This window comes from Peromyscus eremicus, chromosome 23, assembly GCF_949786415.1.
Source record: "Peromyscus eremicus chromosome 23, PerEre_H2_v1, whole genome shotgun sequence".
Lineage (NCBI taxonomy): Eukaryota > Metazoa > Chordata > Mammalia > Rodentia > Cricetidae > Peromyscus > Peromyscus eremicus.
The window spans coordinates 27,995,759-28,008,614 of record NC_081438.1 but is presented as its reverse complement, the minus strand read 5'-3'; the positions used below and the strand labels follow the sequence as shown (position 1 = coordinate 28,008,614).

The 12,856-nt window shown below is 40.4% G+C and overlaps 1 protein-coding gene across 4 annotated transcripts in view; it reads right to left on the bottom strand.

The window, feature by feature from the left end:
• The window catches only part of Rnf216 (ring finger protein 216), a 139,656-nt gene that overhangs the window by 96,854 nt on the left and 29,946 nt on the right, over positions 1-12,856 (bottom strand). For all 4 annotated transcript variants that reach the window (XM_059249822.1, XM_059249825.1, XM_059249824.1 and 1 more), the window contains exons 8-10: positions 7,806-7,920; positions 5,146-5,285; positions 106-156 (exon numbers count right to left, since the gene is read on the bottom strand). In XM_059249822.1, coding sequence (XP_059105805.1) covers positions 106-156; positions 5,146-5,285; positions 7,806-7,920 — 306 coding nt within the window. The remainder of the gene's footprint in view (positions 1-105; positions 157-5,145; positions 5,286-7,805; positions 7,921-12,856) is intronic.

Genomic DNA, 12,856 nt, shown 5'->3' with positions numbered 1-12,856 from the left:
ACACTTGAGTGAACTGCAAGTCAATAGGTTACATAGTAAAAGTTTGCTTTCAAAAGCCCAGTGAGTATACCCAGAATAAATGAACTTGGTAAGATTTCAAAATACCTTTTGATACTGTTCTTCATTCATCTGCAGGGCAAGCAAAAAGTCTTCATGCTGAAGAACAAAAGAATCAAACATTTAGATACAAATGTAGAAAGACCATAAGCCATTAGCATGGATTTCAATTTATGTACATTATTAACAGTTAACATGGTTTAGTAGTTGAAAAAGCTACCAAAGGATAATCTGCAGAGTAAATAAGGGAACAGACTAACACAAAACATTCTGGAATAGCAAAGAACAACATAAGCAAACATGAAGCTAAATGGACCAAAACCAAGTTTGATAACACAATTTGCTGGTGAAGTTGTGAAGCCATCAGCACTCATATTGCTGCTGAAGATGTAAAATGGCTGTCTATGAAGGAGGCATGTGGTATGAACTCAACAGTGAAAAAAATCTTTTTGTTTGTTTTTTGAGATAGAATCTATTTGGTCTTGGCCTTGTTGACCTAAAACTCACTATGTAAACCAGGCTGGACTCAAACTCATAAAGATCAGCCTGCCTCCCTCTCCCACCTTTAGTGCTGGGATTAAAGGCATGAACCACCATGCCTGGCCAAAACTTTTATTCTGAGACAGAGGTTCACTATATAGCCCTGGCTGGCCTAGAACTTGCTATGTAAATCGAACTCATGGAGATATGCCTGCCCTTGCCTCTCAAGTGTTGGGATTAAAGTTGTGTGCCACTTTGTTTAGCTATCAAAGTCATGTTCAGAAATCTCTGTCCCCAAGATGCCCTAAAGCATAAATCTGAACTGATGTATGTACAAACTTATTTACAAATAGCAAAACCCTGGAAACAAGCCTGGACCTTAATCAGACAATGTTATAGCAGGTAGTTTTAAAAAGCAAAGAGAAGACCTCTGTGGATGACTGTTACATGGTTGCTAGTATGCACTAAGTGAAACAGCAGAAGCTGAAGAGTATTTCCCTGAGAAATGTCTTGATAATGCTATTACATGTGTCAGAGGACAACTTTGTGAAGCCAGTTCTCTCCATACACCTTCACATGGGAAGTCAAACTCAGGCTTTGATCAGCAAGTGTCTTTATTCACTGGGCCATCTTGCTATCCTTATTTCCTTTTTAAAAATAACTTATTTCAGAGGAGGGAGGGGAAACTGTGGTTGGTATGTAAAATAAAAAAATTTTAATTGCTTTTACTTAAAGTAAAGATACAGAAGAAGTGAGAGAAGAATTGGGCTCTCTGGACATTTCTTGACTTAAACTGAAGGGTAAAAGAATATCCCCTCACCTCAAAAAAGGCCATTTCCCTAGAAGTCAAATATAAATAACAGGCACAAATAAACCAGCTCTCTTGGTTCCTGGACCCTGGACGCTGGAGGTAAACCGAGCAGAGTTTTCCAGAGAACACCGCTGGACTGCGCTACACCTTTCTCAGACCCTGTTACCTATCCCTTCACTTGTGAGTTACCCCACAAAATAAACCTCCCTTTTAACTATATGGAGTGGCCTTAATAATTTCACCAATATAACTGTTCATGTTAATGGCATAACTAGACTTGTTTCTAGCAACTTTATGGTTTTCATTTCTTTTGTAGCAGTCTTGCTATGGTGCTCAGGCTGGCCCTGAGCTTCTGGGGTAAAAATAATTCCCCTGACTCAGCCTCCCATCTGGGGCTGTAGGTGTGTATCACTGGGATCAAGTGATTCTAAAAATCTTCAAATGTGGTAGGAATCATGTTAAGTCATTAAGAGTCAAGATTTTCCTTGGTGCGCGCACACACACACACACACACACACACACACACACACACACACAAACTAAAACGAAGGCAATAATAAAACCTGTACATTGAATTCTAATCAGAAATCTCAGCATGAAATTCCCAATAAAGAAAGTAAAGCACTTCGGAGAAATTTTCAGGGCTAGGCCTGTGCTGGATAGTTTTATGTCAACTTGACACAGGCTAAAGTCATTTGAGAGGAGGTGACCTCAATTGAGAAAATGCTTCCATATGATCTGGCTGTAGGCAAGCCTGAGGGTATTTTCTTAATTAGTGATTAGATGAAGGGCCCAACCCATTGTGGGTGGTGCCATCCCTAGGCTGGTGGCCCTGGGTTCTATAAGAAAAGAGGATGAGCAAGCAATGATGAGCAAGCCAGTAAGTGACACCCCTCCACGGCCTGTGTATCAACTCCAGCCTGCAGGTTTTTTCCTTATTTGAATTCGTCTTGACTTCCTTAGATGATACAGTAATATAAACCAAATAAACCCCTTCTTCTCCTTCTCCATGGTATTTCATCACAGCAATAGAAACCCTAACTAAAACAAGGCCAGGGAGACCAGAGCAAGGATGTGGTCAGAGACTACCATGTCAGGACAAAGGGGCTGCCATTGGCCAGAGGATAACTTGGATATAAGGTTAAAAATGACTACAAGTAACAGAGAATCCATTAATTCTCTAAATCATTTTCGGATGAGCTCTGTGGTGATTTTTATGTGTATGAGGTGTTTTTCCTACAAGCATGTCTGTGTACCATGTGTGTGCCTGGTGCCCACAGAGGGCCAGAGGAAGGCATCAGATCCCCTGAGAATGGAGTTACAGATAGTTGGAGCAACCATGTGGGTGCTGGGAATTAAGTCTTATCTTATTAAAGACTTATCCTTTGGGAGAGCAGCCAGTGCTCTTAATCTCTGAATTATCTCTGCAACCCTCCATGGTGGTATTAATAAATGTGACTCTGTGGTGGATGGATCAAGATGAAAACTTTCTTCAAATTCTAATGTTTGCTTGAGATGTAGAATTTTTATCCATATATACAAACTATCACTTCATTTTGAGACAGTGTTTACCCAAATACTAACATTGATTAATCAATAATTTTCCAGTTGTTTTCTTTAAAGTAAAAATGGTATTCTGTGAGTGGTAGAGAAATAATAAGGGGGGTGGGGGTGGGGGGGAAGAAAGAATGCTGATTCAGCTATTTTCAACTCAGCTGACAAGGGCCTCTCCTCAGGATCAGTTCTTATGTCCAGATGCTGCCATCATTTCTTCTTCTTTTTTTGGTTTTTCAAGATAGGGTTTCTTTGTATAACAGCCCTGGCTTTCCTGAAAATCTCTTAGAAGACCAGGCTGGCCTTGAACTCACAGAGATACACCTGCCTCTGCCTCCTGAGTGCTGGAGCTGAAGGCATGAGCCATCATGCCTGCTGCATTTTTCACGTTTTTGTTGCATAGAATTACTTCAAAATTTAAAGAAAAAAACAAAACAAAACAAACACTAACTTTGACTGCTTTACCAAAGATATGCCCATGTGGAAGTAGTTTTTCTTTTTACTTTTTATTGGAGATAGGATCTTAGTATATAGCTCAGGATGGCCTTGTACTTGTGATTCCCTGCCTTAGTCTCCCATGTGCTAGGACTGCAGGTGTAAGCCCCACACCCGACTAATATCAGCATATTCAATTATTTTCTCAGTGGTCTGGGAACCAAACATAGGACCACCTCACACATGCTAAGTCAAATGCTCTCCCATTCAGCCACATCCTTGGCTCTCTCTCACTAAGTTATCTAGGGTAGCCTTGAACTTTTATTAATTCTTTGGCCTCAGTCTCCAGGGTAGCTGGGATTACATCACCACACATAGATAAGACTGGCATCTTAAAACATATGAGTGCAGGGAGACTGCTAAGTCACCATTGCTTTTTTTCTATTGCTACAAATTTAACATATTAAAAATAAATAAATAAATAAATAAATAAATAAATAAATAAATTAAAAAAAAAAAGCAAATTCTATCTATCCTTGTAAGAAATATGACTTCAGTGGGACAAGGTGGTATACACCTTTAATCCCAGGGAGAGAGAAGTTTATCTCTGTGAGTTCAAAGCCAGCCTCATCTACATTGAGAGTTCTAGTATAGGCAGAACTACATAGGGAGACCCTTTCTCAAAAAACAAAACAAAACAACAACAAACAAACAAAAACCCCCAAAACAAAACAAAACAAACAAAAAAAATGTGACCTCATAGGCTTGGGTCTCTGTGAACTCAGAACTGGGTACCACCAGAGCCTAGATTTTTATTAAATAATTAATGTATGTGTATTCCAATTGAATTGAATGTTTAATAATATTTGGAAAAATTATAGAGCTAAATGAGATTCATCTTTGTTTTTTTCTTCACCATTTGTGGCTGAAGGGAGTGAAAGACACATCTTACATGTCATGGTACACATGTGCCCACAAACACATGTCCAGTAAATAAAGGCAATAAAAAATAGTAAAAGAAAAACTAATCTCTAATGTCAATCTGATTCATGAAACTGTGAAGTTAGGACAGTATCGTTACAAAATATAATTTTGTTTTCTGTTTAAAACCTTTGTTGTGCTGAAAACAAACCTAAAGAGAAGAAACTCACCACAGAAGAAAAGATGCCTGCTTCATGAAGTAATAAAACTTGTTTCATTCCATAAAAAAAGCAAACAAAATAAATAAATAACTCGTCAAAGATGCAGTGAGAAGGGAACAAACAAAACAACAAAAAAACTCAAAAACAAAAACTTTGTTGTGAGCTGGGTGTAATGGTGCAGATCTGTTACCTAAGCAGGTAGAGTAATGGGGGTGGAAGATTTTCAAGAGTTCAATACCAGTCTGGATCACATATTTAGTACCAGGACAGACTGGTTTACAGCGTGACCTTGTCTCAAAAACACAAAAACCTAAAAGCAAACTAAACTTTACCATGTAATCAATTAAAAGAAGGGAAAATTTGGGCTGGATGTTGTAGCTCAGTGGCAGAATGCTAACTGCTGGCTTAATCCCCAGTATGAGGGAATAAACAAACTCTCCAATTCAAGATTCTCCTGTCTTAGCTTTCAGTGCTAGACTTAGAGGCTTGAACAATCATACTTTTCTTGAAAAGGGAGCCCGTGTGTGATATTAGTGATGGAACCCAAGCTGGGCTATATCCCTAGCATCCAAAGGAACTCTTAAAAGCCAGCCATGTACCACATCCTAATGGGGAGCAAACTAGAACTTCAGAACCACATTCTAAGATCAGAACACAGCTTCTTACCTCTGCCATCTCTTTGACTTTCTGCTCATAGAATTCTTGCTCTTGCTGCACAGCTGGAAGGAGGGCCTGCTGGTCATAAGATCTACAATGTCGACGCTTGTTTTCCAGAAAGAACATCCTCTTTTCTATTTTTATGTTACCTAGAAGATGTAACAAAGTGAAATCACATGGACAACTGTTCATTAGGAATACAGGCCAACTATTCTGTCTTCTACAACTTAGCACTACCCCACCAGCCCTGTGGCAGGACACTATGGCTTCCCACAATTCATCTCAGAGTTGAGACCTTGTGCCTTATGCTTAATCTGTGGTTAAGGCTTTTGTCCTTCCTCACTTTTTTCTTTGTGAGCACCAACTGCAAAGCCTCACCTACTCTGACAGCACTGAACTAGGTGAGCATACAGTTTATTTTTATTTATTTATATATTTTTTTCATGTTCATTGGTATTTTGCCGGCATGAGAGGGTCAGAAGCCCTGGAATGGGAGTTACAGTTGTAAGCTGCCATGTGGGTGCTGGGAATTGAACCCAGGTTTTCTGGAGGAGCAGTCAGCGCTCTTAACCTCTGAGCCATCTCTCCAGCCCCATAGGATACAGTTTATTACCCATATAAGAACTGTGTCTTTACAGTTCTGAACTATTATAGATATAGCTAGAATGCCCTGTGCTTTTTTAACTGGTCAATCTGCCAGTCAGACCTGGGCTTACAGGAAAGTTATGACACACCTACATTAAGTTCTAGAAAATAACTGCAGGTTTCCCAAAATGGTCTTTCCAATATATAACCCCCATCCAACAGCAATGTATGGGTTCCATTTGCTTCATATCCTTGTCCATACCTGATATTACCAGATGTTTCTTTCAGTCACTGTGGCAAGATCCAAACATACTTTGTGCATGTTAAACTTTTTTTATTTTTCAAGACAGGGTTTCTCTGTGTAGCTCTGGCTGTCCTGAAATTCACTTGGTGGACCTGGCTAGTCTGGAACTCACAGAGATTCACCTGTCTCTGCCTCCCAAGCGCTGGCATTAAAGGCATATGCCACCACCACCTGGCTATATGTTAAACTTTTAATAGTGAAAATCTTCAACTACTTAGACTATCTAAAAGAGCAGCACCTAGACTCATCAAAATCACACACAGAATAAAAGTCAGAAAAAGTGGCCTGTTCAGGCATTGTTTTCTCCTGTTAATTTGCCCAGAAAATGATTACATCCAGATATTCAATTACTACTGGCTTATTCTTGACAATCTTTTAATTTTAACAGTATTTATTGTCTGGTTCCTCATTTATTTACCCTCTTTTCCTCTTATTCTTAAGCTTTTAAAAATGTAAACTTCTGCAGAAGTGGTGGTGCACATCTTTAATCCCAGCACTCAGGAGGCAGAGGCAGGCAGATTTCTGAATTTGAGGTTAGCCTGGTCTACACAGCTAGTTCTAGGACAGCCTGGGATACACAGAAAAACCCTGTCTCAGAAAAACAAACAAACGTAAACTTCTGATTTGAAAACCAGTCTTTTGCTTTAGGGATAGTGAAGCATAGTGCTAAGAATCAGCTGTGAAGTCAGATCACCAGGATTGGAATTACAGCTCATCTACACATAGATGAAATGGCAAGGTACTCAAGGTACTCAGCCCTGTTTTTTTTTTTTTTTTCTTTCTTTTCAGCCACATGACCTGCAGCAATGGCAAGAAGTTTCATGAAGTGTATTTTGTCATGATATAAAGAAGAGCTTTGTGAAAGACAGAGCTGGCCAACAAGGGGGTAAAACATACTGCAAGGAACATGCTCTTCACTACTGAACACCAGAAACAACATCCTTTTGACTACATCTTAGGGATGACAGAAACTGCATTAGTTTAGCTGAGTGAGAGGCACCTACATCATAACCAGAGACTAGCGAGACTGTCACAAAGGCACTGCTCCACAGACTGCTGAGGGACCTGACCCCTGAGTCACAGCCTCAGAGAATGAGAGCTAAAATGAAGAATTCATAAATCCAAAACCTTTCTCATTTTTATTTAGTCATACTTGGAATGAAGCTTTAGAAACACACATGTAACAAAAGACAAATAAGAGAAAGCGACCTTCCTATTTGTGATGTGGCTAAAGAGCAGTGAATTCCCTTGTTGATACAATCAAGCCACATGGAATGTTATAAAATCCTGCAGTCTATGTGTGAGAGGGGCTCAGACCCCAGGTGATTTCTTTGAGAGACTTACTGCAGTTTTCCAAAGGGAATAAAGAAATTTTATAAAAATCTGGCTACCAGCGATGCTATCAGGTACAAAACTGGCTCTCTATAGCAATTAATCATGAAGTGATGAGTGAGTAAGGTTGGTACAACTATACGGCCAATTCTGACATCTCAAGAACAGTGTTTATTTATGATTAGCATCATTTCCAGTTAGTCCACACACAAAATTCTCCACGGCACAGGATTTTCCTGCTATAACGTACCTAAGGAAAGAGGAAGTCAACAACTGCAGCTACTGTCTATAAATTTTGATGTGCTGTCCAAATAGTCCTAATCAGTTACTCTTGCACTTATTGGGCCGTTGTAACAGCAAATACACTGTGCCCCGCTTCAGCAGCCTTACAAAAAAGGTACCAAATTACAACTTTACATGGTATCGCCAACATTCAGCTTCCCATTACCTTGTTCAAATTTGAAATCTATGAAAGAATACTGATTCATTTCTTTCCTCTTTTTCCGTTTTCCACTGGCTTCAGGTGATAGCTCCTGCCATTTTTTAATAGCATCAGAAAAGGCCTAAAAATTGAGAAAAGGAAAGGTTACCATCATAAATGTAAAGAACAAATAAAAGAAGGCAATCTTTGAATCTTATCTTCCCTCACAGTGCCAGCTCTGCCCAGTGTGACAACAACAAAATGCTTTCTAATAAGTTAAAAGGCAACATAAAGAAATGAAAGCTATTCGTGCATGCTAAGTTATATGAGTACTTGTGAGCAGTAGTCTGGTTCCACAGCCTCAGCCCACACGGTGTTTTTGGTAGCAGTCTTTCTCTAGTCCCCACTGATTCCTTCCCTAGTACACCGAGGTTCTTTACTATATGCTGCAGTCTGAAATCCTTAAGCCAGCATCTATCATTTTCCTTCCAACTCCAGCTTCTTCCTCATTTCTTAGATGTTTCCAATCAGCACTTAAAAAGATCTCATTCCCCTTTCTGCTCTTAGCCTCACCCCTCTTCACTTCTTTGTGCCGTTTTACCCTCTTCCCTCCCATGGGCATGAACAAAACTCACAGAGGCCATGTTTCTGACCCAACTTCTTCTTTTTTTTTTTTTTTTTTGATTTTATTTTTTCTTAACATTTATTTATTTTATTATGTATACAGTGTTCTGTCTGCATGTTTGCCTGTATGCCAGAAGAGGGCATCAGATGTCATTACAGATGGTTGTGAGCCACCATGTGGTTGCTGGGAATTGAACTCAGGACCTCTGAAGAGCAGCCAATGCTCTTAACCTCTGAGCCATCTCTCCAGCCCCTGACCCAACTTCTATTCAGTGTGTATACTATCAGAAGTATCAAGCATACCCCTCCACTTGAGTCCTCATCTCCCTGACCTCCCTGACAGTGTACATGTGCTAATACTCCCACCTACTCTTCCTCATTCCTCTGCTAGCCCACCCCCATGTGTGAGTCCTCTTTACCGGATGGATACTCTAGATATCACAATGCAGGTTTGCTTTCTGCAAACCAGTAACTCTCAAAAATCTCATCTCTAGCCATTTCCCTAACCTTTTCTGTTCATTCAATCACCTAATAAATAGGCTGCTTCACAAACACTACTCATTAGAGTGGCATCTTATTCTTTCCCTGCAAGCCAGTTCTTTTCAATTTTCCTCCCTCTAACAGACAACACTACAGTCTTCTTCCATGCTTCCTGTTATGTTCTCTGTAAACATACTGTATTTTTCATTTTAGAATGCATCTCAGTCATTAACAACATAATTATTTGTTTGCTTCACTGCTTCAAGTCATTTCCTCTACCAGACTGTGAGCCTCTGGAGGACAGAGAATGCTACATAGCTCATGCACACCCTTGGTAACCTGCAGTTTGTATGCACCACTTATACGGAGATAAACAAACAGGAGACGTCCGTGCCACAGGCTAAAATGCACATTTAGAATCTGTTCATCTTGGGGGAACAACAACATACTCATGTTGATGTGTCAAAAGAAAAACAAGCATTTTAGCTGACAGAGAGAAGGGGCATCTTCCACCTTACTCTACTTCTACCTCTTCTGTAGGACTTTCCAAGAGCTGAAAGCAAGGTTTAGAGTGGAAGGGCTAGCTCAAGTTAAACCTCAAGAAGGTTTAACTTATAATAAGGTTTAACTTATTTGCAGACAGTGCAGTCTAGGAACTGAAGTTCCCCTCTTTGACAATGTCAACTCATTCTCAGACAGAAACCCCACCAAAGCCTGCTAAGGGCAAACACCCATCATGCTACCTTTCTGCTCTCCTTTGGCTGTGGAACTTCCCATTTCCTCTTTCTGGAATTTCCAAACTCTCATGCATCAACCTTAAAGTCACATCTTAGTACTCAGCTGCAAGAATATTTATTATGATTTATCAACTTTGGACTATAAAGGTGACTCAGTAGTTAAGAGCAATGGCTACTCTTGCAGAAGACCTGAGTCTGACTCACAGCACTAACATGGTGGCTCACAACTGTCTGTAACTCCAGGGAATCTGATACCTTCTTCTAGCCTCCCCTGGCACCAGGCATGCATGTGGTGCATAGACATATATGCAGGCAAAACACTCATGCACATTTTTTCCTTTTTCTTTTTGGTTTTTAAGACAGAATTCCTTTGTTGTACCCCTGGCTGTCCTGGAACTAGCTCTGTAGACCAAGCTGGCCTGAACTCAGAGATCTGCCTGCCTCTGTCTCACAAGTGCAAGGGTTAAAAGTGTGTGCCACCACGACTCAGCTTTTACATGATTTAAAAAAAAACAAACAAAAAAAACAGATTCATTGGGCAGTGGTGGTGCCCGCCTTTAATCCCAGCACTTGGGAGGCAGAGGCAGGTGGATCTCAGTGATTTCAAGGCCATCCTGGTCTACATAGTGAATTTTAGGACAGCCAGGGATACAGAGAGAAACCCTGTCTCAAAAAACCAAAACCAATCAAACAAAAAAGATTCATTAACTTTACCCAAAGCTAAACACTCCACCTTTGAACTAGGGCTATTTGCTAAAATTCTGACCATAATGACATTTTGCAAGTGAGGCCATTAAAGCAAAGGTGCTATTTGGAAGGTGAGCTCAGAGCTCCTGAATGGTGGTGCACTGGCTTGGTGGCATCTAACAATGGGAGGAAGAGGCTCTAGACTGGAGCCCTAGAGGGGCTGTTATTTCAGTAGGTGGGAAAATCCCACTTAAAATGAACATTTAGTACTAGACAGGAAACTGTATCTTTTAAAATATCATATATAAATTAGTCTCTGAGTTCTCACTTTAACAGTTGTATTAGTAATCAGCACTTCTATTACAGTTGGCCAAATGCCTAATTATGGAGACCAGATATAATCAGATTACATAGTAAGAGTAAGAATGCCTTGTGACCTGTGTCTATACACTTAGGCACTCAGGTTACTTTCTTGCCTCTTAGCCATCTGAATGCCTTGTGACCTGTGTCTATACACTTAGGCACTCAGGTTACTTTCTTGCCTCTTAGCCATCTGTATCATGGCTGTGGTGAAAGCATCTTTCCATCAAGGCTCTGCTCTAGTGACCTCTCAGCTTTCCCAGCTCCCTTATTTACCTTTAGAGCAGTTAGCACACTGTGCCCCCAAACAGACTAAAAGCTCTTTAGAAGGAAGCTACCCTGTGTCCTAGTTTTTTCTTTATTCTTGTTCTTTTTAATAGTGCTGGGGATGGAACATAGGACCTTGTGCATGGCAGGCATACAGTTTCCCACTGAGCTCCACTCTTAACCCTACCTTTGTGTTCTACTGATCCCCAGATCTTCAGGGTCAGCCTAGGTGCACACTAGGAAGTAAGGAATCAAAAAGATCTGCCTAGGAGCTCAAAAATAATGTTCTTTTACCTATTGTCTAATCTTTTCCCTGAGTTTATTTACATTTTTAAATTGAACAGCCACTCACTTCATAGATATAAGTCAGGCATACAGTCAGTCTGGTAAGGCTTTTAAGACATCTAAAATAATGGCCAAAGTTACCTTAAGGGATATCTAGAAGATTAAAAAAAAGAGCTACCAAGAGGCTTGGTGGTGTACAACTGTATTCCTAACACTTGGGGTTGGGGGCCACTGGGGCAGAAGGATCCTGAGTTTCAGGCTAGATGAGGCTACATAGCAAGTCCCTGTCTCAGAAGAGAGAGAGAATAAGCAACAGTACAACAGGCATGTTGATGCCTTAAATAAGGGACAGGAAAGTGCTTAAGCCTGGTAGAGAGGATGGGTAAAGGTGGGAACATGCCACACACACAGAAGCCAAGATGACTATTAAAGTTACATGGCAGGAGAAAATTTGGAAGCCTGGGGAGTGGACACATGAAGAGAGACCAAGTTAGAGAATAGATTAAAAGATGGCCTGCTCCATTAGAGGCCTTAAATGCTCCTTTCATATTCCCGGCACATAGGCTAGGGCAGGCAATGAACAGCCTCAATGAGATAGTCACATCTACAGAAAAAAGCTGAAGAGGGAATCAATTTCCAAGCTGGTGAAGCTCACAGGCCTGAGAATGCAAATCAAGAAGACAGCCATCCTAGTCAAACTTGGTTGGATCTGGAATCAACTAAAAGAAAAGCCTCTGGGAAGATGGATGTGTAAGGGTATCTTCTGAAAGAAATTCCTATGAAATTAACTGAAAGGAGAAGACCCTTCCCCAGAGTGGGCAACACCTTCCAGCAATGACCCAGATATAAGGAGGTCCAAAGGAAAATCTACTGCTTTTTGCTTTCTTGCCTTTGCCTCTTGCTGAAGAGTACATCTAGCCTAATGCTGCTACCATCACCATCATCCTTAATTTTAACTACAACCCCTCGGAAAACTTAAAGAAAATATAGTAAAGCATACATTATCTGTCCTAGTAACAAATATATTCCCAAACTGAAGTCTTAATAAATAAAATCCTGAAGCCTGGCATAGTGATGCACGCTTTTAATTCCAGTACTCAGGAGGCAGAGGAAGGCGGACCTCTGTGAGTTCAAGGCCAACATGGTCTACAGAGGGAGTTCCAGGACAGCCAAGGCTACACAAAGAAACCTTGTTTCAAAAACAAACAAACAAACAAACAAACAAACAATGCTGGTTAAAAAAAATAAAAAAAAAAAAAAAAAAGAAAAGAAAAAAGAAAAAACAAAACCCCAGAGATTTGTCAAAAAGTATATGTACTAAAAAGGGTGTATAAATCAGGTTTAATCCCAGCACTTCCAAGTCAGTGGTAGGCAGATCTGTTTGAAGCCAGCCTGGTCTACAAAGCAAATTTCAGGCCAACCAGAACCACACAGTGAGACCTCCTCTTCCTAAAGCAAGTAGGGTGAGGTGGTACATTCCTTTAATCCCACCACTTGGGAGGCAGAAGCAGGGGGATCAAGATTAGTTGGTCTATGCAAGTTCCAAGCCACACAGTAAGACTATCTTAAAGCTTATGCTCAAATCATGAAGGTAAATGCTACAAAACAGACCAAAGAGCTGAGCTGCCTCAAGAGAGC